The sequence below is a fragment of the Hyperolius riggenbachi genome, chromosome 4, assembly GCF_040937935.1.
Source record: "Hyperolius riggenbachi isolate aHypRig1 chromosome 4, aHypRig1.pri, whole genome shotgun sequence".
Lineage (NCBI taxonomy): Eukaryota > Metazoa > Chordata > Amphibia > Anura > Hyperoliidae > Hyperolius > Hyperolius riggenbachi.
This window is the reverse complement of record NC_090649.1, coordinates 481,213,889-481,235,597: the sequence shown is the minus strand read 5'-3', so window position 1 is coordinate 481,235,597 and position 21,709 is coordinate 481,213,889. Positions and strand designations below refer to the sequence as shown.

General features: G+C 42.1%; 1 protein-coding gene across 2 annotated transcripts in view; it reads right to left on the bottom strand.

Annotated features, from left to right (window-relative positions):
- Positions 1-21,709, bottom strand: part of UBR2 (ubiquitin protein ligase E3 component n-recognin 2) — a 153,317-nt gene that overhangs the window by 17,701 nt on the left and 113,907 nt on the right. For both annotated transcript variants that reach the window (XM_068232986.1, XM_068232985.1), the window contains exons 32-39: positions 20,516-20,677; positions 15,713-15,813; positions 13,862-13,925; positions 13,621-13,769; positions 13,486-13,541; positions 11,573-11,669; positions 9,690-9,757; positions 2,879-3,014 (exon numbers count right to left, since the gene is read on the bottom strand). In XM_068232986.1, the coding sequence (XP_068089087.1) occupies positions 2,879-3,014; positions 9,690-9,757; positions 11,573-11,669; positions 13,486-13,541; positions 13,621-13,769; positions 13,862-13,925; positions 15,713-15,813; positions 20,516-20,677 (833 nt within the window). The remainder of the gene's footprint in view (positions 1-2,878; positions 3,015-9,689; positions 9,758-11,572; positions 11,670-13,485; positions 13,542-13,620; positions 13,770-13,861; positions 13,926-15,712; positions 15,814-20,515; positions 20,678-21,709) is intronic.

Genomic DNA, 21,709 nt, shown 5'->3' with positions numbered 1-21,709 from the left:
ATGTTATGTCAGAGTTGTATCCCACTTTAAAGATGGATGAAACGCAAAATAAAATGTCAAAATAAAAAAATAAAAAATAAAAAAAAAGTGTCCTTCAAACTATATATAATCCACTTTATACTGTAAATAAAGCATGATTCCAATCTTACTTCTAACTCTTTGATACTCAAACCCTTTATGAACCCTATGCAGAGAATGGACCACTGTGCATTCTGGGACAGTTTTTATTTCTATCCCTCAGAGATGCAGAAGACTTTTGAAGATTTCTTCGACAGTTTGAACCACTTTAGCCTTTTGGATGTTGCTGATACGTCCAAAAGGCTGCTAGGAGGCTGCTGTGTGCTCCCGTGTCGCTGCCCACTAGCCCAGAGATCAATGAATGGGAACAAAGTTCCCATTCATTGATCTAAGTCCCTGTTAGAAAGACCGAAGGCTTCTTCCAGAAGCCGCGATCTTTCTAAAGAAAAAAAAAAAAGTTTCCCGTCCTCCCTAGACTTCCTGTAAGCGAGAGAGCTCGCTTACAGGAATAAAAAAAAAAAAAAAATGACTGGCAATCTTGTGGCCAAATAGTAAAACTACATCTACATACATTTTTTATTAAGTAAATACAACTTGTTACATTAAAAATTAACTGTTTACCCCCACACTCCAAAAAATACCCAAATATTTTTTTTAATTAAAAAAACAAATTACAATAAAAAAAATAGTTACCCAAGGGTCTGAACTTTTTTAATATGCATGTGAAGAGGGAATATTACTATTTTTTTTAAAAATTATAAGCTTGTAAATAGTGATGGTCGCAAAACTATAAAAATGCACCTTTATTTCCAAATAAAATATTGGCGCCATACATTGTTATAGGGACATAATTTAAATGGTGTAATAACCGGGACAAATGGGCAAATAAGATAAGTGGATTTTAACCCATTCGCGTTCCGTCGTTTTCACGTGAGAAATGGTCACCTCCCATTCATTAGCCTATAACTTTATCACTACTTATCACAATGAACTGATCTATATTTTGTTTTTTCCGCCACCAATTAGGCTTTCTTTGGGGGGTACATTTTGTTAAGAGCCACTTTACTGTAAATGCATTTTAACAGGAAGAATAAGAAAAAAATGGAAAAATTCATTATTTCTCAGTTTTCAGCCATTATAGTTTTAAAATAATACATGCCTCCATAATTAAAACTCACGTATTGTATTTGCCCATATGTCCCGGTTATTACACCGTTAAAATTATGTCCCTATCACAATGTATGGCGACAATATTATTTGGAAATAAAGGTGCATTTTTTCCATTTTGCATCTATCACTATTTACAAGTTTAAAATAAAAAAAAAAATATAGAAATATTTCATCTTTACATTGATATTTAAAAAGTTTAGACCCTTAGGTAAATATTTACATTTTTTTTGTTTTTTTTATTGTAATTTTTTTTTTTTATAGTAAACATTTTATTTGGGTAGTTTTCTGAGGGTGGGAGGTAAACAATAGATTTGTAATGTAAATGTGTGTTAATTTTTATTTTTTTTTACTTTCAGTTGTAGTATTACTTTTTGGCCACAAGATGGCGGCCATGAGTTTGTTTACATGACGTCACTAAGCGTAGCACACGCTTAGAGCGACGCATGGGGGAGGTGACAGCCACAAAAAGCACTGCTTCCGAGAGAAGCTGTCGCTTTTTCAGCGGGGGAGAGCAATCAGTGATCGGGCACCATAGCCCGATTCACTGATTGCCTGGCTAACGAACCGCGGGCCGGGAGTGCGGCGTGCACGCGCGCGATCGGCCGTGGGAGCGTCCAGTAGCGCGCATGGTTCCTGGACGTAGATTCTACGTCCAGGAACCAAAATAGGTTAATTATGGTAGCATGTACTATTTTAAAGCTATAATGGCCGAAAGCTGAGAAATAATGATTTTTCTTCATTTTTTTTACTTTAATATTCCCGTTAAAATTACTTTAGAAAGCCTAATTAAAAACAAAAGTTGGCTTTCTTAAAACCGAAAGAATTTGCGATAATTCAGGTTGGAGTGAGCTTGAGATGTCTCCCAGTGCTTCACTGCTGAATATATGCAAATTAACCATTGTACCCTTAGAAGCTAAACACACCTCCAGAACCGCTGGAATGCAATGATGTGTCAGCTTGTTAATTTGTACAGAGCCATAATAATCCAACATGCATACAGACTGTTTCGGATTGTTTGAGCCTCATCAGTGCATGGCATGGATTAATTTGGCCCTATGGAGTAGGGCTTGTAACACCGAGAGATACAGACTAACCAGCAAGCTCATGGTGAACCAGAACTCATTGGAGTGTGTAAGGGACTACAATGGTCCTAAAAGCCCCCTTACTAAAATGCTAAGAAAAACAAAAGTTTGCTTTCTTAAAACAGAAAGAATTTGCGATAATTCAGGTTGGAGTGAGCCTAATTAGTGACGGAAAAAACAAGATATAGATCAATTCATTGTGATAATTAGTGATAAAGTTATTGACGAATGAATGGGAGGTGAAAATTGCTCAGATGCATAAGGTGAAAAACAACAGAAGGCTTAAGTTGTTAATTTGTGATCTGCTGCTGCCTCAGTCTCTGCCAGCAATCAGAATGTCTGTCTGATTGATGCCAGAGACAGAAGGAACTGCAGATGATACATTAAAACTCACGGAGGTGATATAAGTCAAGACCCCCACTATTGGCCCTCTTAAGGTTTATACTCACGCATAGATGGTATTTTTAAAGGCACTTCTTTCTTGAAATGTTTTTTTTTTAATATAAAAGATATTACCCACAGTGTACTGCAGAGTTTGTGTGAGTGTGTGTGTGGGAGGAGGCAAATGCAATCTATTCATCTTTCTTTACAATGTAAAGGTTTATTACCTGAGCATGACGTAAGCATTATCTGTACGATATGTGCCATGGTCACCAGGTGGAAGAGGTGGAGGTCTCCTGTGCCCAAGCTGTACCCTGAGAAGTCCTGGCACTGTAAAGCCGGGAATGATAGCACCAAGCTGACCTGTATGGAGAACGTCACAGTCATCAGTACAAGGAATCATGCAATGGAAACTATCCTCCTACAGGTAACCATATACGTAAAAGAAAGACACCTCCACACACATCAGTAGTTAAGAAATGTTAGACTGTACAGGTGAAACTCGAAAAATTTGAATATTTTGCAAAAATCTATTTATTTCAGTAATTCACCTTAAAGAGAACCCGAGGTGTGTTTAAAGAATGTTATCTGCATACAGAGGCTGGATCTGCCTATACAGCCCAGCCTCTGTTGCTATCCCAAACCCCACTAAGGTCCCCCTGCACTCTGCAATCCCTCAGCCGTGCTGTGAGGCTGTGTTTACATCTGTAGTGTCAGTCTCAGCTGCTCCCCCGCCTCCTGCATAGCTCCGGTCCCTGCCCCCGTCCCTTCCCTCCAATCAGCAGGGAGGGAAGTGATGCAGGCGGGGACTGGAGTTCTGCAGGAGGCGGGGAGAGCAGCAGACTGACACTATAGAGATAAACACAGCCAGCTCTGACAAGCTGTTTGTCAGCAGCGTGGCTGTGATTTATGAGGGATTGCAGAGTGCAGGGGGACCTTAGGGGGGTTTGGGATAGCAACAGAGGCTGGGCTGTATAGGCAGATCCAGCCTCTGTATGCAGATAATATTCTTCAAACCCACCTCGGGTTCTCTTTAACCTCCTTAGTCAGGCTCGGGACAGAAAGCAGCAAAACAGGGTGGTAATCCGGTGCCTGAGTGTCATGCAGAAGCTGCTGCTTTTCTTCTTGTTTTTAGGGTCTAGAACAGGCATGGGCAAACTCGGCCCTCCAGCTGTTATGAATATATATGAAATATGAACCCTTTGCAGGTGTTTTGGATGAATTAGAGCCTGACACTGAGAATATTGAACATTTTCACAATATTCTAATGATCTGAGATTTGGAAGTTGGGGTTTTCATAATAATCTGTAAGCCATAATCATCAACATTATAACAAATAAAGGCTTGAAATACAGGGGTTGGACAAAATAATGGAAACCCCGAACATTTTGGAATCAATCTTTGAAAATGTTTTAAACAATCAAAATTTGACATATATTTTTTTTTTTGTTTATTATTTTTGTTATTTGATATGTTTAATTAAAATAATTGTTATTTACAGATATTTAAACCAAAGTTGGTTATAATTTATAAAAACAGCAGATCTCTCAGCCTTTCAAAGAGGCCAAATTGTTGGTGCTCATATGGCAGGCGCTACTGTAACGGAAACTGCCCGAATGCTTGGCATTTCAGGAGGTACGCAGGGCCGGATTTGGACTTCCCAGTGCCCTAGGCCCGGTACCACCAACCGCAGCCCCCCCCCCCCCCACCCCCCCCCCACACACACTCAGGGTGCATACACACATCAGACGACCATAGTCTTTGGAAAATGAAGGATCACAGACCAATTTTACCCCCTTCCATGTAGTATGAGGGCCATACCTACAAAGTCTATTCTATTGAGCTGAACTCAATAGAAATCTTTGCAAGACGCTGCACACAAAGATGCTGTACACATGCAACAGATCAGTATCTGCAAAGTGCATTCATAGTCTATGATATCTGCAGATCCCCATACACACCTTGTTTAACAAACATTCATCTGCAGATCAGATCCACCAGGATGGATCTTCAGATCTGCAAATGATTGTCTGATCTGCAGATAATTGTCTGTTAAACAAGGTGTGTATGAGGATCTGCAGATATAATAGACTATGAATGCATTTTGCAGGAACGGATCTTTTGCAGGAACAGATCTTTTGCAGATATTGATCTTTTGAACGTGTTCAGCATCTTGCAAAGATTTTAATCTGATGGGGAGTTCAGCTCCATAGAATAGACTGTAGGTATGGCTCTCATACTCCATGGAAGGGGGTAAAATTGGTCTGTGATCTTTCATTTTCCAAAGACTGTGGTCTGATGTGTGTATGAGCCTATAGGAAAATGAAAGATCACAGACCAATCTTACCCCCTTCCATGTAGTATGAGAGCCATACCTACACAGTCTATTCTATGGAGCTGAACTCCCCATCAGACAGAAATCTTTGCAAGATGCTGCACACAAAGATGCTGTACACATTCAAAAGATCAGTATCTGCAAAAGATCTGTCCCTGCAAAAAATCCATTTCTGCAAAATGCATTTATAGTCTATGAGATCTGCAGATCCTCATACACACTTGGTTTAACAGACTTCATCATAGACTATGAATGCATTTTGCAGGAATGGATCTTTTGCAGGAACAGATCTTTTGCAGATAATGATCTTTTGAGTGTGTACGGGCAGCTTTGTGTGCAGCATCCTGCAAAGATTTTATCTGATGGGGAGTGCAGCTCCATAGAATAGACTGTGTAGAGTATGGCTCTCATACTACATGAAGGGTGGTAAGATTGGTCTGTGATCTTTCATTTTCCAAAGACTTTTATCTCAAGTGTGTATGAAGCAATAGTCTATGATATCTGCAGATCATCATACACACCTTGTTTAACAGACATTCATCTGCAGATCCGATCCACCAGGATGGATTTTCAGATCTGCAGATGATTGTCTGATCTGCAGATGAATGTCAGTTAAACAAGGTGTGTATGATGATCTGCAGATATAGACTATGAATGCAATTTCCAGGAACGGATCTGTGGCAGGAACAGATCTTTTGCAGATACTGATCTTTTGTGTCTGTACAGCACCTGTGTGTGCAGCATCTTGCAAAGATTTCTGTCTGATGTGGAGTTCAGCTCCATAGAAAAGACTGTGAAGGTATGGCTCTCATACTACATGAAGGGTGGTAAGATTGGACTGTGATCTTTCTTTTTCCAAAGACTATAGTCTGATGTGTGTATGAGCCTTAACGATCACTTGTTTGCAGGATACCTATGAATGTTTTCTCTCTGAAAAATGATGAATGATTGTTTTTCCTGTCAGAGCAGTGAGTCCCTAATGCCTGGTACGCACCAGATAGATGGGTTGAATCGATTTTCCGATCACTTATACAAAGTCGATTAGAAAAATGACCAGAAATCAGATTAGACCTGTCAGAAATAATCAATTCGAGCCCATCTATCTGATGGCAAATTGCATGGTGTGTACCATGCATGAAGTAGCAGAGCGGCGTTCATCTCCCTCTCTGCTCTTCTGTAATCACAGATCTGTTGCATCTATTTTATAGTATTTATTGTACTGATTCTTTCACAGGTGTTTTTTTTACTGTTTGCCAACACGGTACAAATATATATTTTTTTTAATTTTTAGTGTATGTTATTACTTTTACAAAACAGAATGTAACAATACAAAAGTATACAACAGTACATTTGCAACTATAATTATAAAGAAGTTGTCTATCTCATACTAGACTACTGCTGCCTTTAAAATGAGCCAGCAAGGGGTTAAGATTTAGCTTAGAAGGGGCTGCCATAAATCTCTCTAAGGAAAAAAAAACACCTTATCTTCCTGTTTAAGATTTACAATCCAGGGAGAGAGAGAGGAGAAGGAATGGCTCAAGTCATTAACAGAGTCTGACCAGCAATACATTGTTTAGCCCAGCTTGAGTTGTAAAGTGGAAATAATTCTGTTAAAATGTTTACTTTTACTGGATCAGAAATGGTCTACATTGTGATCCAGGTTTCTTTTTACCCCTGGCAATAAACTGAAGCTTGTATGTTCAGTAGATAGCACTGTCTCATCGCACACCACGAAGTAAGGAAAATACATGGAGCTCTGGAATTCTGACTGTGTGTGCAGCAAAGCCGGGGCTCTTTGGAGCAGGAGAAATTATTTATTTTGACATGCAGCCTCTTATCTCTCTCAGGTCCTGCCGCCCTTTTATCCTTCTGATTTTTTTCCGCCCTAGGCCGTGACCTTTGTGGCCTTTGCAGAAATCCGGCCCTGGAGGTACGGTCTCAAAAGTAACGACTGCCTTTGGAAGACAAGGAAAAACGTCCTCTGCAAAGCACAGTTGTGGCCGACAGTGGAAGTTGTCAGAGAGACCGTCGTACTCTAAATCGAATGGTTAGAAAAGCTCGCAATACCACAGCTCCTAAAATCACTGCAGAGCTGAATGAACACCTACAGAACCCAGTTTCCACAAAAACTGTTCGTCGGGAGCTGCACAAATCTGGATTCCATGGAAGAACTGCAATTAGAAAACCTCTGCTCTAAAAGACTATTGTTTCAAAGCATTTAGAGTGGTGTAGAATCCACCAGAATTGGTCCCTCGAGCAGTGGAAAAAATGTGTACCTACACCATTTTAATATAATTTGTTGAATTTCAAGGTGTTTCTATTATTTTGTCCATCCCCTGTAGAGGTACCGGTAAGTATACAGATATACTCACAAACAAGGGTTACCGCCCAGGTAACCACTATCAAAGCAGGTGGGGAGATTAGACCTGTCCCCACTCATGATTAAGAAATCGCTCTCTGTAGCTAGGAAGTAAGGTGCATTACCCTGCCACCAAGGGTGGACTCAGAAATGGTAAACGCAGACAGAGGAGCCAAAAGAGTAAAACTGACTAAAAACGTTAAAACAAGGAGGAGGCAGAGGTGGACTTACCTCCTCCAAGCAGATACACAAAAATTGTTGTATATATTAAAAACAACAAAAAATGTATTTGTATACTCCCGAAAAGTGCAAGTGTTTTTTCACACTTTTCTGGAGTATACGAATACATTTTATTTTATTTTGAATAAATACAACAATTTTTGTGTGTCTGCTTGGAGGAGGTAAGTCCACCTCTGCCTCCTCTCGTTTTAACGTTTTTAGTCAATTTTACTCTTGGCGCCTCTGTCTGCGTTTACCATTCCTTCTACAGTTAACCATATATGTAAAAGAAAGACACCTCTACACATCAGTAGTTAAGACATGTTAGACTGTACAGGTGAAACTCAAAAAATTAGAATATTTTGCAAAAGTCCATTTATTTCAGTAATTCACCTTAAAAGGTGAAACTAATATAATATATGAAATTGGAACCCTTTGCAGGTGTTTTGGATGAATTAGCTGATTAGAGTGACGCTTTGAGCCGAGAATATTGAACATTTTCACAATATTCTAATGGACTGAGATTTTAATTTTGGGGTTCTCATAAGCCGTACGCCATAATCAACATTATACCAAAGGCTTGAAATATCTCTCCTTGCATGTAATGAGTCTATTTCATGTATTAGCTTCACTGTTTAAAGCGGATCCGAGATGAAAAACTAACTAGAACAAGTAACTTGTCTATATATCTTATCTAAAGTTTAGATAGTTTACACAGCAAATCTAGCTGCAAATAGCTTCAATAGAATATGATTATTTCTTCAGGTGATGCATGACAGCAGCCATGTTTGTAAGCATTAAACACAGGCAAGCTTATCTGCATCTTGAGCACTCAGCCTGTAAGAAAAAACCCTAATCCCCCCCTCCTCCCCTCTGCAATCTCTGGCTAATAATACCTCCCCCTCCTCCTGCCCAGACTGAGCTCCCATGAGCCCTTGCTACTGTCTGAAAATGCCTTGGCTCTCTGAAAACCTGTGGGCGTGGCTTGTTTAGTTTATAGGGAATTAGAGTATTAAAACAAAAACAAAAAAGTATTTGGCTTGAGGAATGCCCTATAAACAATAGGAAAGGAACAATTATGCAATGAGTTAGGGCGTGATTCCACTTGAGCGGCGCGCGTCTGCGAGACGCGAGCCGGCTCTTCCGGGTCGGCGGGGAAAGCAGACGAATACCATCAGCCGTGCCATGCACGGCTATGGGATCCGCAGCCTCCCGCGCCGATTCGGATGGAAAAGCCGGCCGAATCGCTAGCGGTAGCGATTCGGCCGGTGTTACCATTGCACCCTATGGCAGAGTTTCCCCGCACTATTCGCCCGCGGGGAAACTCTGCAGATTCGTGGCGGTTTCCGCTCAAGTGGAAACGCGCCCTAAAAGTTCATCTCGGATCCACTTTAAGTTGAGTTACTGAAATAAAATGGATTTTTTCAAAATATTCTAATTTTTCGAGTTCACCTGTACGTTCAGTTGCAATTCTTAATATGCATTTAATAGGACATCATGTTAGATTCATTATGCACTAAAAGTCAATTTTATCATTGAAAAGGTGAAAAAAGGGAAAATACCTACTGCATCAATTCATACATCCTCAGCAACATTAAGCTCGTGCTCCCCCTATAGTCCAGGGGTGTCCTCCAGCCTCCTTAGCCTCGCTGTTTCAGCACTGGGACCCTTGCCTTGCTCTACCATTAACTGGTATTGTATTAAAACTTTGCCCCCCATCGGCAAAACCACCATGGCAGCTTATTGTTCAAAATGTTTCTGGAGCCCTGTGGCCACTCCCACTGTGTAGCCTCAGGCCGCTCCCAGCTCAGCAGCTGTGGCCTAATTTATTGGTGGTGGCCAAGCTGGGGGCTTTGTTTAAATCCCTAGAAGACTTAGGCAGAGCAGAGCAGAGCTCATTCAGGCCACTGATTGGACAGGGAGGCAAGTAACCCCACCCACTGAGCAGGAATACCTCAGTTTAGATGCAGTCCCCCCCCCCCCCCCCCCGAGGTACAGGAATAGGAGGCCCAGTCTCAGTTTTATATGAAGTTCCCATAAACTAAAGAGGGAACCTATCTGTGCAGAGCTTATTTATGCCTGACGCTCCACATCACAGTCTGTCAGTGACAGATCACACACTCACCATTAAATGGAACATGTCAATGTCAAGTATACACGGGGACTCCTCACTGTCTTCCTGCCGAACAATTGCTGCGGGTAAAAGAGAAAAAATTAATACAGGGACGCTGCAGAAGTGCCAATGAATCCTTACTGTAACAAATCATTTCCTACTTATACCAATCAAATCATGTGTTAAAGTGAAAATAAACTGAAACAATTGTATTGATCCTCACACTCCTAAAAATGACTCTTTTAATATCCCATGGTTTCAATTTATATTTAAACGTTTACAAAGCAGATTGAATGTTCTATTGTCTCTGATCAGCGACAGTCTATTCAGTGTCCCAGAGTTAAAATACATGAAACTATTGACCTTTTTCTATCTCTCTCCTGCCCTCAGAAGTTGCATTCTGCCAGGAAAACTTTTATGGCTGTAATCTGCTTATCAGTGAGGTTTACTATATTCCCAGCAAAGTACCGACAAGACAAAAGCTGTCACTTGCATGCCTGAAAATTAACCATTTCAGGCAGAAAAAATAAATAAAAAAAAAAAAACCAAATAAAACAGCCTGGTTATTAATTATTAATATGTTTTGCACTGTACACATACGTTTATGTAATGTCACATGTCTCCGTACACTTTAAGGCAGAACTCTGGGTGTTAAAATAAAATGAACCTGTCGGGAGAAAAGAAAACCCTCCTCTCCCCAGTATGAAGCCCTCCCCCCCCCCGTCTATCTTCCCTCCTCCTCCACTTGCTGGTCTCGTCTTCCTGGGGTGAAACGGCCCCCCTCCCCCTTCCAGTCATGATCATCTCAGGTGACAATCTACAGCTGACCATACATGCATTGATTTTTACCAGCAGATTCGTTTACCCTGATCGAATCTCCCAGTTATTTGTGACATAAAAAGCAGCATCAATCGTGATTTTGTTTGATCCATGGCAAAAAAACCTTTAAAATTACGATCGGACAGTAAATTTCGGTTGATCGGAAGCAGCGGCAGTTGATCAGCAGCCCTTATGCAATGCTATGGGCTGTATGAAACAGTGAAATGCTGCAGTTCCGTAGATTTTCAACCACACTCATGGTGTGTGTGTGTGTGTGTGGGGGGGGGGGGGTGTATTTGATCTCTCTCTGATCAGTTTCAGATCAGAGAGGATTGATCTGTCAGCCACATTGTGTGGAAATCTAACCTTGTATTGCCACTTTAACTTGAACACAGGCGTCACCCGACGCTGCGAGGTTCACCTTAATTGATCTGCAGAGCTGGATAATACCGGGTGATAGTTATTGTAGCTCTTACAAGTGGGGCACGTGCCGTTAACCCTTCATTCTCCACAACACATAGCTACAGATGGTCAATGCCATGCAAAGAATTCCGGCTTGCATGCAAATGTAATGCAAACCATATTTCAGCCTGGAATTGAGCAAATTAAGTAAGCGTCTCATGGAATTTGCATACAGTCGCATTGACCATCTCTACAGATAACCCAGCAGTGTGTATATCAATCATTCCTGAACCTTCACCCCCAAATGGTCACAGACATTGTTCTGGGTGATGGGTAAAGGTGCGTACACACACACTACGGAAGCCAACGACGGGCCCGTCAGACCCTCCCGCTCAGCGGATCGTTCAGGAACAGCCTTATCAGTCTGCCGACAGTGCGTACACACACACACACACACACACTACTGTCGGCTGAAAGTCCGCCCAGCAGGAGGGTCTGACGGACCAGTCGTTGGCTTCCGTAGTGCGTGTGTACGCACCTTAACTGGTGGGTGTACATATCTCCAGTACTATTAAAGCACCAATTTTCTTTGAGCAGAGAAATTACTTAAGAACATGATTAAAGGTAAAAAGGTAAACTTATTTTAATGCTAAACAAAACCAAACAAATCTTACACTGGTAAAGGCGTGAGAAATGTCTCTGTACAGCAGACAAACAACACACGGTCCAGTGCGCTGCAGAAAACCTGGTTAGTGACTTTAAACAGTCATCCTAAAAGGGGAAAATAAGACAATGCAAATGTTAAGAAATGAAAGTGCCATATTGCCTTAGTTATATTAGTTACCGCAGGAAATCACTCAATACCAATGTCCCTTGCTTACTAAATGCTTTGAGTGTTCTGGTATCGAAAATACGGGGCATAATGGTTTAAATGGATTTTAAGGAGCTTTTATTCAATCTCGCTGCTGTGGTATCAATACGAGTGGTTCTATAGTCAAAGTATACCGCCAATAGGTTAGCCACACCATCACAACTTCTATAAGCATACAATTACTGGCTAGTCACTTAAAAAGGTTAATAGACTGTGTTTCACTTTACTCAGAAGCATATCAGTTACATTGATAAGAGTGAGAACAAAACAGAAAGTTTTTATTTTTTACAAGATCTTCCGTGACTTTAATCAGAGAAGTATTTTTTCACTATAAAAGTTTTTGGAATAAATTTGATATAATACATGCATGGGGGGATTGAATTTTATTCCAGACTTTGATTTCCACTTTAAAGAGGACCTGTAGTGAAAAAGAACAATGAATAAAATTGCTTATTGTTTACAATATTAATTTAGGCTGCTTTTCAAAAGCTTTTTCCACTTGCAGCGATTGTGACGTGAGCCGTCGGGAGTGAAACGCGATTGCACCAATAATCGTGCAGCCAGACGATTGCGTTTCGCGGAAGATCGAAACGCGCTACTGGAAAAGTGCATCATAATTTAACATGTAAATCACGGTGCACTAGCGATCGGCAAAATGGAAAAGGGCCCTTATAGATTATGTAGTCAGTGTTTGCCCATTGTAAGATCTTTCCTCTCCCCGATTTACTTTCTGCCAGGCCACAGCGCTAGGACGGTTTCCAATATACCCGTATTTTTCAGACTATAAGACACTCCTGACCATAAAGTGCACCTAGGTTTAGAGGACAAAAAACAGGGAAAAAATATACACTAAACCTGGGGCATCCATGGTGAAAGGGCATCTTGTGGATTATGCCCCCTTGTATCTCGTGTCTCCCTCTGTCCTCTCCTATGCCCCTTTGTGTCCCCTGTGTCCTCCATTGCATGCGCACAGTACAGGGAGTCCCCGACATTGCGGCGGGTTGGAGGTCCGTATTGGCAAGTGTTCAGAAGTCAGGAGCTCCCTGCATTTGGACTATAAGACGCAGTGACTTTTTTCCCTCACTTTTGGGGGAGGAAAAGTGAGCCTTCTAGTCCAAAAAATACAGTATTTCATAAGGAAATGTATTGAAAATCAGTTAGTGTGTGGTTAGGCAATAGACGCCTCGCTAATCCAATTCAGTCAAGGAGAGATCTATCAGATGGTCGATCATGGGGCAGCGCGGTGGCGTAGTGCTTCGCTCTCTCGCCTTGCAGCGCTGGGTCCCCGGTTCGTATACCAGCCAGGGCAGTATCTGCATGGAGTTTGTATGTTATCCACGTGTCTGTGGGAGTTTCCTCCAGGAACTCCCGTTTCCTCCAACGTCCCAAAAACACACAGATAAGTTAATTGGCTTTCCCCTAAAAATCCCCAACTCTATGATACATACATATACATACATATGACTATGGTAGGGATTAGATTATGAGCCCCTCTGAGGGACAGTTAAGTGACAAGACAATATACTCTATATAGCGCTGACATCTCCTGCAGCGATGTACAAATACTAAATAACAATGATAAGATCTATAGGTGTATGGCCACCTTAACGCTTTTTCAAATGCAGTTGGTTGACCAGCAACATGTTTAAACTTGAGCAGCTGACACTGCGGTGCTAATGGTGCTACATATTTACTGCTGGGCTACAAGAAACTGACCTGTCGACATGGCAAGTTCCCAAACAGCGGCCGTTCTTCATCTGTCAGTATCCGCTCTGCAAACATAAATCCCAATGTGAAGCTTTGCTCATCAGACTGTATATACCACCTGCAGCCAGAGGGGACCCGCCTTACCGATAGTCTGTATGGTGTAAGCACAGCTGCCCCAGCACATGATCGGCACCCGCGCGTCCTGCTCGTTGGGATGGACGTTAAGCCCCACCTTGTACGTCGCGGTCCCGAACGTCGTCAGCATCTCTTTAATGCTATCGGAGTACGGGTTCCTGGAGAGTACACAGCAAGCATGGAGGGAAGTTACATCTGTGAACGATGAAAGGAGTGAAGGCAAAATATAACAGAAAACACCGGAACATACTTGGGCTGGAAGGAAGGCCGGAACCCTTCAGGAATATTCACTTCCCTGGGAGTATCAGATTCATCTGTGAAAGCAAATGAAATACATAAAACAAAGTCCTACTTAAAGAGAAACCGTGACCAAGAATTGAACTTTATCCCAATCAGTAGCTGATACCCCCTTTCCCATGAGAAATCTATTCCTTTTCTCAAACAGATCATCAGGGGGCTCTGTATGGCTGATATTGTGGTGAAACCCCTCCCACAGGAAACTGTGAGGACCATGGTCCTGGCAGTTTCCTGTCTGTGAACCTCGTTGCATTGTGGGAAGTATCTGTTTACAGTGGTTTCCAACTGCCAAAAAAAGCAAGCAGCAGCTACTTCCAGTGACATCACCTGCCAGCAGTAAAAATGTCACCATGTGATAAATGTCAGAATGTAAATCAGGGAGAGGAAACAAACAAACACTGACTAAATCATTTATACATAAATATTGTAAAAATTAGGCACTTTTTTTATTACATTATTTTCACTGGAGTTCCTCTTTAAGTGTCCTTAAAATACAGCAGCTTAAATTTAAACAAATCTCAATTAACCAGTTGACACAAACTGGACGTGTATACCCTCCCAGTTTGTGCCACGCTCCCTCAAATAGGATGTGCATGGACATCCTGTCAATCAGCAGCGAATGCGCGCACGCTACCACCGCTCGTTCACGGCAGGACTTAATTAGCAGTGATTGGTGTACGGTGTTCCCTAACCAAAATAAAAGGTCCTGTGTATAAATGATCATGACAATCAGAATCTTCAAGACTTCAAATCATTAAAATGAAAGTAAATATTTTAGTAAAAAAAAAATAAAAAAAAATACACACTTCCTGTTAACATAGAATAAAGTGGGCACTGCCATAAAAGCAAAATTTAAATAAAAATACATTACAAAAAATACCTTTTTTTTTTTTTTTTTTTTTTTACTTCTTCTGCCCCCTTACCCTCCAACCTCCCACATAGTTACCAAAATAAAGCACTTGTTAAAGTGACGGAGTTAAAAATAATAATAATACATAAATAGTTACCTTATGCTAGGTACACATCATACAAATTCTTTTCGATCGTTTTTCTGATCGATTTCTCATAGAAGTGGATGGAAATAGAAAAGAAAAGAAAATCGAATCGGAAATCGATCGGATAGAAAATCGGCTGAAAAAAATGCATCATGTGTACACAGCATAAAGGACTTAGTTTTTTTTTTTTTTTTTACACTGTGCATGTCGTGGGGGTATATTGCTTTTATTTGTGCACATAAAGGCTTGTAATTATTTATAGGGTACAGTCAGAAAACAAAAAACACAGTTACACCTTTATTTCCAATTATTGTCGCCGTATATTGTAATAGTGACATAACGTTAATGTGGTTGTCAGGACATATAGGCAGATAAAATGTTGGGGTTTTATCTACATCATGCTAGGTACAGACAATGCAATTTTCTGACATATTTACTGTCAGATCGAATATTTCCATCATGCCGATTGATTTCTGATCACTTCTGTGAAAAAAAGTTTGAAAAATTGATCGGAAATCAGTGCGGCATGATGGAAATAATCGATTTGACAGTAAATCTGTCAGAAAATTGTATCGTGTGTACCTAGCATTACTGTACAATGATTTGCTAGGATCACGCCCTGCTTCTGCACATCATCTTTATCAGCAACTCAGGGCCTGACAACTCTGATTACATTCATATCCATGAGTTCTGGAAAGCAAAATGTGTGGTGAAATAACTGCTCAACCAGTCGCTTTTCAGTCGGGAACTCCTTGCAGTTGTGTAATCGCCGCTGCTGAGTCATGGAGTACAGACAGCATCACACCCACCTGTGCTCATCTTCTCTGCTTCCAGCTCTTTCAGCACCCTGATCTGCAGCCCAGTGACAGCGATCCACTCTGCTAGATCGGGCTGATCTGAAAAATCTAATCTGTAAGAAATATAAATAAATACATAAATCAAACACAATTACAGAGCCCAATCCAATTTTTTTTCTGCTCTTGAGAAGTTTAAGAGAATCTGTACTCTAATTCTTACAATAAAAAGCACACCCATCTCCTCATTATGTTCTCCTGGGCCCCTCTGTGCGGTTTCTGCCTCTCCCTGCTGCAATCCTGGCTTGTAATTGCCAGTTTTAGGCAGTGTTTACAAACAAAAGACATGGCTGCTAACCAGCATGTGACAGGCTGAGAGGAGCTCAGTCTGTGACTCACACAGAGCGCGTGGAGAGGGTGTGCATAGCTTCTATCCTATCACAGCAGAGTCCGACAACAGAGATAATACAGCCACTGTGCAACTAGGAAAGGCTGCAGTAAGAGACCACATTAGAACAGGTAAAGGAACTTATAGGATAGAAGAAATAAGGCTGAAAATTTTGTTACAGAGTCTCTTTAAGCAAAGTACACATGCTAGAGAAACATAATAGCGTATTAACGACTCTCAACAAATGGATCCATCACGACAGATCATTTTGTTTCTCTATCTTCAGACTTATTCGCAGGCATCAGTCTAAAAACACTGACTAAAGATAAAAAGTTTCAATGCTAATCAGTATGTTTGTTACTAATAACTTTTGAAGAAAGTTTAGGTATAAATTACTAAATACCGCAGTTCCCATTCCAATGACATTTTGTGACTTTCTCTTCTCTTTAAAGTGAACTCAAAGCGAGAGGGATACGGAGGCTGCCATATTTATTTCTTTTTAATCAATACCAGTTGCCTGGCAGCCCTGCTGGTCTATTTATCAGCAGTAGTGTCTGAATAACACCAGAAACAAGCATGCAGCTAGTCTTGTCAGATCTGACTTTAAAGTCTAAAACACCTGATCTGCTGCATGCTTGTTCAGGGGCTATGGCTAATAGTATTAGAGGCAGAGGATCAGCAGGGCTGCCAGGCATCTAGTATTGATTAAAAATATACAAACTATATATACTACACGATAAACACAGACATACGACTATGGTAGGGTTTAGATTGTGAGGGACAGTGCTTGACGGAGGCAAGGCAGAGAAGAATAACGAAGGCCGAAAACGAAACTAACGCGCAGTGGGGACTGGAGGACACAGGACGGCTGCAGGGGGCTTGGGGAAGCCCCGGGAAAGTGAAACTTTTTTTTTTTAGGTGCCAGGGTTCATTAAGGGTTAAAGAGAAACTGACCAAGAATTGAACTGTATCCCAATCAGTAGCTGATACCCCCTTTTACATAAGAAATGTATTTCTTTTCACAAACAGACCATCAGGGGGCGCTGTATGACTGATATTGTGGTGAAACCCCTCCCACAAGAAACTGAGGACCATGGTACTCCTGGCAGTTTCCTGTCTGTGAACCTTGCTGCATTGTGGGAAATAGCTGTTTACAGCTGTTTCCAACTGCCAAAAAAGCATGCAGCAGCTACATCACCTGCCAACAGTAAAAATGTCACCATGTAATAAATGTCAGAATGTAAATCAGGGATTTAAGGGCCCTTTTCCACTAGCAATCGCAAATCACAAACGCCAGCGATTGCGATTTTTCATTAATATTGTTATGCGATTGCGATTTTCATTTGCATTGCATTATTGTAAAAATCGCTCCAGAAAGCGATTGCGATTTGCAATTTCCAAATCGAATCACTGTAGTGGAAAATACTTCTCATGATTTCTATGATAAAGTAACAACCCTAGCGATTTAAAAATCACTAGGGATTTGCGATTTTGCGATTCAGCAATCGGTCTAGTGAAAAAGGGTCCTAAAAGATTTTACAATGGGCAAACACTGACTAAATCATTTATACCTAATTATTGTAAAAGTGAAGCACTTTTTTTTAATTACATTTTCACTGGAGTTCCTCTTTAAAGAGACTCCGTAACAAAAATTTCATCCGGTTTTCTTCCATCCTACAAGTTCCAAAAGCTATTCTAATGTGTTCTGGCTTACTGCAGCACTTTCTACTATCACTATCTCTGTAATAAATCAACTTATCTCTCTCCTGTCAGACTTGTCAGCCTGTGTCTGGAAGGCTGCCAAGTTCTTCAGTGTTGTGGTTCTGTGATGCATCTCCCCCCTCCAGGCCCCTCTCTGCACACTGCCTGTGTGTTATTTAGATTAGTGCAGCTTCTCTCTGCTCTCTTATCTTTTACAAGCTGGATAAATCCTCCTCTGAGCTGGCTGGGCTTTCACATACTGCGGAATTACATACAGGCAGAGCTGTCTGCACTCTGCAGGAAGAAACAGCCTGACACTTCAGTGGAAGATAGCTGCAGAGGGAAAGAAACACACAAATGATCTCTTGAGATTCAAAAAAAAGACTGTATACAGCCTGCTTGTGTATGGATGTATTTTCTATGTGTGGACATACTGTACATCAACCTACTTCCTGTTTTGGTGGCCATTTTGTTTGTTTATAAACAAACTTTTTAAAACGGTTTTTAACCACTTTTAATGCGACGAGGAGCGGCGAAATTGTGACAGTGGGTAATAGGAGATGTCCCCTAACGCACTGGTATGTTTACTTTTGTGCGATTTTAACAATACAGATTCTCTTTAAGTGACGATATATACTCTGTACAGCGTCGCAGAAGAGGTCGGCACTATATAAATACTAAACAATAAAAAGGAAAAATATGGCAGCCTCCATAGAACGTTCACCCCGGGTTTACTTTGAAGGGGGCGCGGTTTACTAAAGTCACTTCTAAAGATCCACGTCTGTACTTATTTATCAAAGCCCTGCTGGGGAGGGCAATAATACCATTCCCAAGATTTCTGAGCACGCTCACTTTGACTTTACAGCAGCTAGGAAAGCAATCTACAAGAGGACCGGTTTCATTTAAAGGATACATCTGAGGGGAAAAAAAAAAAGGCTTCCTCCATCCCCCGGCAGCCAATCTGTCCCTCGCTGCAGCTTCGGCGCCTGCGGATCCCCTCCGTTGCAGATGCCGACCTCGCCAGGTCAGCATCTACTGCGCCTGCATGAACGCATCACTCACGTGTCCTGGAGCGTGCTGCGCGAGCGCACAATCACGCAGATGCATGAAACGGAGGGGACTCGCAGACATCGGAGGGACAGATCGGCTGCCAGGGGCTGGAGGAAGCCCCAGGTAAGTAGATCTTGTTTTTTTTTTTCCCTCGGACGTAGCCTTTCATCATGAATCTGGAGCAAGCATCTAGAGGACTCTATGCATACGATAAAGGGAACTATAAGGTTCTTCAAAAACTGGAAACCCTTTCATCACCTGTACTGGTCTCCTCTGGATCAAGCTGATCCTAGAAGGGCATGTGCGCGAGAGGTCACGCATGATGTCATGTGTGACCGCTGGTGTATGTGCGCTGATAGGATTAGCATGTATGGAGGCAGCGGCATGGAGGACCCGGTGGTTCTGCACAGTGGTAGGCGGTCAGTGTCCCTGCCTATTGCTGCAACAGAAGAGGAGCGTACTGCAGGAGGAGGCTGCAGGACCTGGAGCAGGGGGAGAGGATCGCGGAGGCTGCAGGACCTGGAGCAGGGGGAGAGGATCGCGGAGGCTGCAGGACCTGGAGCAGGGGGAGAGGATCGCGGAGGCTGCAGGACCTGGAGCAGGGGGAGAGGATCGCGGAGGCTGCAGGACCTGGAGCAGGGGGAGAGGATCGCGGAGGCTGCAGGACCTGGAGCAGGGGGAGAGGATCGCGATGGCAGGAGCAGATTTAGTATGAAAGTGTACTGCAGTGTAGTGTAGTTAAGGGCAGTGAAGTGTAGTTCAGCTAATTGTAGTGTAGTTTAGTGCAGTGTAGTGTTAGTGTAAAGGTGCCCATACATTAGAACGAATATGGGCAGATTCGACCAAGAGACAAATTTATCTCTAATCGAATCTGATTAGAGATAAAATTTGTCTCTTGGTCGAATCTGCCCATATACTACAGGCCAATTCCCGTTCGATTTCAGCATGAAATCATCAGGGAATCGGCTGAGCCGCTGCGTCAGCCCCGCCGATGCCCCCAAAATGTATAAAATGTATGTAGTGTAGCGCATTTATACATTACCTGTCTTGTAGCAGCTTCCGCACAGTGTCCGTCCAACTCGCCGGGTAACAGCCACATACACGCTAGCGGAGTATAGCGTCTGACGTCAGCCGCTACGCGCCTTCGTGACATCAGACACAGCGCCACTGGGGGGAATGCGGAACCCGGCGAGATGGACGGAAACCGCGTGGAGGCTGACACCGGACAGGTAATGTATAAATGCACTACACACATTTATACATTACGTCGGCAGCGGCGGGGGTTTCACCTCGTCGCTCGTTCGCAATTCGGCCACTGTACCGCCGCGCACCTTACCAACCAACCTCAGCCCGACATTTTCCAACATGCGCGATCGACTGTGCGGCCAACACTGTATTTATGGTCACTTGTCACTAGGGGCAGTGTGAAACAATAACAGAGGACTTCGGCTTTCAGTTTCTATATTTTTTTCTGCTAGAGAGAGTGATCAAAGTATTCCAAGAATTTACAGCACAATGATTTCTGCCGACAGAGGTCAAAAGCAGTGTACTTATCTCTAACGAGATAACTCTATTGAAGATGCTGATGGGTTGAAATAGAGCTATGGATAAAAAGCAGAATGTGAGCCGGCGCCCACTTTGCGTTCTACACTTGCACACCAATCAGTAAAATATCTCACCTGTGGTAGGAGCTTCTGGGCGGGGGAAGCATTGGGATGACCGTGTTACTGAGGCATTCGCATAGCGGGCACAGGAACTCGCCATTCTCCACATCATAGCTGGTGTGAACCCGCAGTCGCTGCTGTCTGCGCTGCTCCTTTGTCTGTACAGCCTCGAAATATCTGCATCACAGAAACATGGACTTCTATAAGGATGTTTGCCACAGGTCTACTCTTACCCCCGATCTAAAGCAGATGGAGGATAATTTTGGAGGATTACAAAACTAACTGTAGGATTTTCACTTTTCAAAGTGTATCTGCTTTCCCACCGAATGGTTTCCGAAAGACTGGCAGCACCACTGTTGTCTAATATTACCATCAGCCACTGATAAGACTAACTGTAAAAATGCAGCGGTTAGCCTCCAAAAGTGCAATAAAAACTAAACTAAACTGGACCTCCTACTCAGGGGCTGGTTCATATGAGCAGCTGTCAGCAGCTATGTGAGTCAGTGTCGGGGACACACACATATACACTTGGGTGCCGGGAGCAATATGATTTTCAATAGATTTCATGCTGGAATCTATTGGAAATTGCTGTGCAGTGTGTGGGCAGGCAATAGATCCTTCTCTGATCAGATTAGATCAGAGAGGGGTCTATCCAGTGGTTGATCTGGTGGCAGATGGACTGATGTAGCCTTTAAAGGGCACCTAAGGCGAAAATAAACTAATGAAATAAAGAATTGTATGTATCTTCCTTCTCCTAAAAATGCCTTTTTAAGATATTCCACAATTTTATGTTTAAATCTACTTTTTAAGTTTTTACTGGTTTCTTGTTTTTGCTCAATGACACATGCATTGAAGTATGCCAGAGCTAAAATCTATGAACTATTGACCACTGTTATCTCTTTCCTGTTTTCAGAAGCCATTTTCTGCTAGGAAAGTGTTTTTTAGTTGTAATTTCTTATCATTGAGGGTCACGTTGTAGTTACTTCCTGCCTGAGTCAGGACTGAGTCAGCCACTTACATACTTGATATTTAACTCTTTCAGACAAAGAAAAAAAGGAACACAGCCTAGTTATTTGTGTGCTTGGCACTGTACATACCCAGGTCTATCTCATGTCACTTCGGGTATCCTTTAAGCTGGAAGGTGGAGCCTACATGGATTTAATTTATTTTTACAACACATGCCAGAAATACTTGACCTTTCTGAGAACT